The sequence below is a fragment of the Corvus brachyrhynchos genome, unplaced genomic scaffold (assembly GCF_000691975.1).
Source record: "Corvus brachyrhynchos isolate BGI_N302 unplaced genomic scaffold, ASM69197v1 scaffold442, whole genome shotgun sequence".
Lineage (NCBI taxonomy): Eukaryota > Metazoa > Chordata > Aves > Passeriformes > Corvidae > Corvus > Corvus brachyrhynchos.
Window position 1 is genome coordinate 128,193 of NW_008236443.1, and position 3,204 is coordinate 131,396.

The window sequence follows — 3,204 nt, forward strand, 5'->3', positions numbered from 1 at the left end:
CTTCTTCCGAGCCCCTCCGACGCCTTTTCCCTGCGGAAAAGCCGGGATTTAGGGAAAAGTCGGGAGCTGAGAGGGCACGGAAGGGACACGGCCGGGGCGGGAGCGATCCAAGAGTGCCACGCGCTGGGAACGGCCGAGGGACAGCAGATCCTCGGGAATTTGGGAGAAACGAGGGATTCTCGGCGCAAATCCCAGCTTTCCTCCCTGTGGGGTCGCCCCGGGAGTGGAATTCCCAGGAATTCACTCACCTTGGCCTTGCCCTTCCCCCTCCTCTTGGGCGTGTCCTCCTCGTAGTCCTCATCATCCAAATCGTCCAGGAAATCGTCCGGCTCCAGGATCCGCTGGGAACGAGGAGAGGGGTTACTGCAGGAAAACCAATCCCAGGGAAGAACAACGGGAAAAACGGGAAAAACAGGAGGGGTCGCAGCTGAATCCATCCCAAAGGAGGCACAGAAAGGTTCTTGTGGATGGACGGGAATTCAGGATGTTTTATCCCCCAAAAAAACGTCGTGGAAGGGCCTGATCTGGTGGGAAAACGCTTGGAGGAGGAGGAGTTTTGGAAAAGGCAAAAGGAAAGGAGGCTGGGAAAAGGTTTCCATGCTCAAAAACGCTGTGGAAAAGCCTCAGAAGGGGAAAAATACAGAATTCTGGGAAAACGACCCCAAAACTCCCCTTTCCCTGAATTTCTGGGCTGGAATTTCCCTCCCCCTGAATTGCAGGGCCAGAACCTCCCTCCCACTGAATTCTGGGACCAGGAACTCTCTCTCCCTAAACTCTGGGATCAGAAACTCTACTCTTCCCAAATTTCCTTCCTTCCCTTTTTTTTTTTTTTTAACCTGGAACTCCCTTTTCCTAAATTTCTTCTCAGGCCAAAAAATTCCCCAATTTTGGCTCCAGAACCTCCTTCCCACGAACCCCGGGCCGGATTCCCCCTTTCCCCCTCCCACCAAACCCATCCCAAGCCCTAAAATCCACGTCTGGAGCGGGAGAAGGGGCTGGAAAATCTGAGTTCGTGGCACGAAATTCCCGGTTCCCGGCAGGAATTCCCGGTTCCCATCCCGGAATTCCCGGCAGCACCTTCCGTGCGCGGCTGTTGGTGACCGGGAACTCTCCCAGGCTGTCGTCGTCCATCCTGGGGTCTGGCAGGGAACGTTTTTCCAGAGGATCCGTCCTCAGCAGCGCTTCCAGGCTGCTCCCGTCCTGGGAGATCAGCCCCTCCTTCTTCAGCGTCTGCTCCGTGTCTGGGGAAAAACAGGGAAAAAACGGGAAAAATGAGGGTGGGTGCTGGATCCTGGCGGATCCGGGGCGGAATTCCCAGAAATCCAGCAGGGAATGGGCGGAATTACCGGGTTTGATGGAAGGGAAGGAGAGCCGGGGGTCCTCCGGGGGGTGGGCACGGCGTTTCTTGCGCCAGCGCCGCGCCGGGTACGAGTAGAGCTGCCCGGCCGCCAAACCTGCGGAAAAATCCCGGGAAACTCCCCAAAATCGGGCCAGGGGGTGACAGAACTCCTCGGAATCATCCGAGGCTGTGATAAAACACTCCAAACGTTCCCAAGGAGGGGACAGAGCAGCCCAGAGCGACCCCGGCCCCTTCCCCTCCCCAGCGCTTCCCCACTGTCCCCACGGTGCTCTCCTGCCGCTTCCCGGCTGCTCTCCCAATGTTCTCCCGTGGTTTCCCAACCATTACTCCATCATTTCCCCACCATTTCCTGTCCTTCTCCCATTGTTTCCCTCCCCTTCTCCCATCATTTCCCCACTGCTCTCCCACTTTCCCATTGCTCCCCCGGCATTTCCCCGCTGCTCCCCCGGCGTTCCCGCCTCGTTCCCGGCGCTCCGGCCGTACCGGGCCCGCGGTGCCGTTTCTCCATCCAGATGTAGCAGTTGCTCTGGGCCACCCCGGTCTGGGAGTCCAGGAAGGGCAGGCGGACGCTGCGCTCGGCGCAGAGCCGGGCGTTGTAGCTGTGGCACTGCTCCATGGCGTCCCGGTAGTACTGCTCGCCCAGCCTGGGAAGGGCACGGATCAGCCCGGGAAGGGCAGGGGTGGCACCGGGAATGGGGAGCCCAGCAGGGATCATGGCCCAGCACTGGGACCGGGGGAATGGGGGAATGAGGAGCCCAACAAGGATCGCGGCCAGGAGGTGTCAGGGATACAACTGGAGGCTGCCAGGGATGAAATGCTGGAGAATACCAGGGATACAACTGGAAAGCCTCAGGAATACAAGTGGAGAACAGCAGGAACAAACCCGGAGGTCCTCAGGGATAGAACCAGAGAATGTCAGGCATAAAACTGGAGACGTTCAGGGGTCCAACTGGAGAACAGCGGGGACAAAGCCCGAGATTCCCAGGGGTAGAACCGAGAACATCAGGAGCAAAACCGGAGAATACCAGGGATACAGGCGGAGATTGTGAGGGGTAAAAGGCACAACAACTTCCCGCTCCGCCAAGGATACTCCCACGGGGTGTGCAGGGAAGGGCAGGGACGGAAGAGACGGAGCACAGGGACGGACGAGGATGGAGAGGGAGGTACAGGGACACAGAGGGGAGCACAAGGATGGACGAGGATGGAGAGGGAGGTACAGGATACAGAGGGGAGCACAAGGATGGACGAGGATGGAAAGGGAGGTACAGGATACAGAGGGGAGCACAGGGATACAGAGGGAGGTACAGGACACAGAGGGGAGCACAGGGATACAGAGGGAGGTACAGGACACAGAGGGGAGCACAGGGATGACTCCCCTCAACTCGGCCTCTGCAGGACCCTCTCGCTGGGATGCACAGGGAAGTAGCGCAGCAATGTCCAGGGAAGGACAGGGGACGCACAGGGATGTACCGGGACATTCGGGGATGTCCAGGGATGTTTCGGGATATTCGGGGATGCATGGGGATGCACAGGGATGTGCTGGGATGACTCCCCCGTCCTTGGCCTCTCCAGGACGCTCGCCCACGGGAGTTTAGGGATATATAATGAGGCACAGGGAGATGCACGGATACAATACCGGGAATTTTAACGCTTCACAGGGATGACCCCCGCCCCCCTTGCCCTCTCCAGGACCCTCTCAGGGCCAGACCTGGGGGACCCTGCCGGGCCCTCGGGACCCTCCCAGGCTCCCCTCCCGCTCAGATCCCTGAGGCCCTCCCGGTGCTGGGGGGGATTCTGGGGTGCCCTTAACCCGCCCCCCCCAGCAAAGTTCACCCCGAACAATG

At 59.4% G+C, this 3,204-nt stretch overlaps 1 protein-coding gene across 1 annotated transcript in view; it reads right to left on the reverse strand.

Annotated features, from left to right (window-relative positions):
• DPF2 (double PHD fingers 2) overlaps positions 1-2,581 on the reverse strand; it is a 7,454-nt gene extending 4,873 nt beyond the window's left edge. Inside the window, exons 1-5 of the mRNA XM_008643644.2 lie at positions 1,844-2,581; positions 1,347-1,454; positions 1,078-1,241; positions 249-341; positions 2-30 (exon numbers count right to left, since the gene is read on the reverse strand). Coding sequence (XP_008641866.2) covers positions 2-30; positions 249-341; positions 1,078-1,241; positions 1,347-1,454; positions 1,844-2,075 — 626 coding nt within the window. The 5' untranslated portion in view covers positions 2,076-2,581. The remainder of the gene's footprint in view (position 1; positions 31-248; positions 342-1,077; positions 1,242-1,346; positions 1,455-1,843) is intronic.
• Positions 2,582-3,204: the final 623 nt, after the last annotated feature.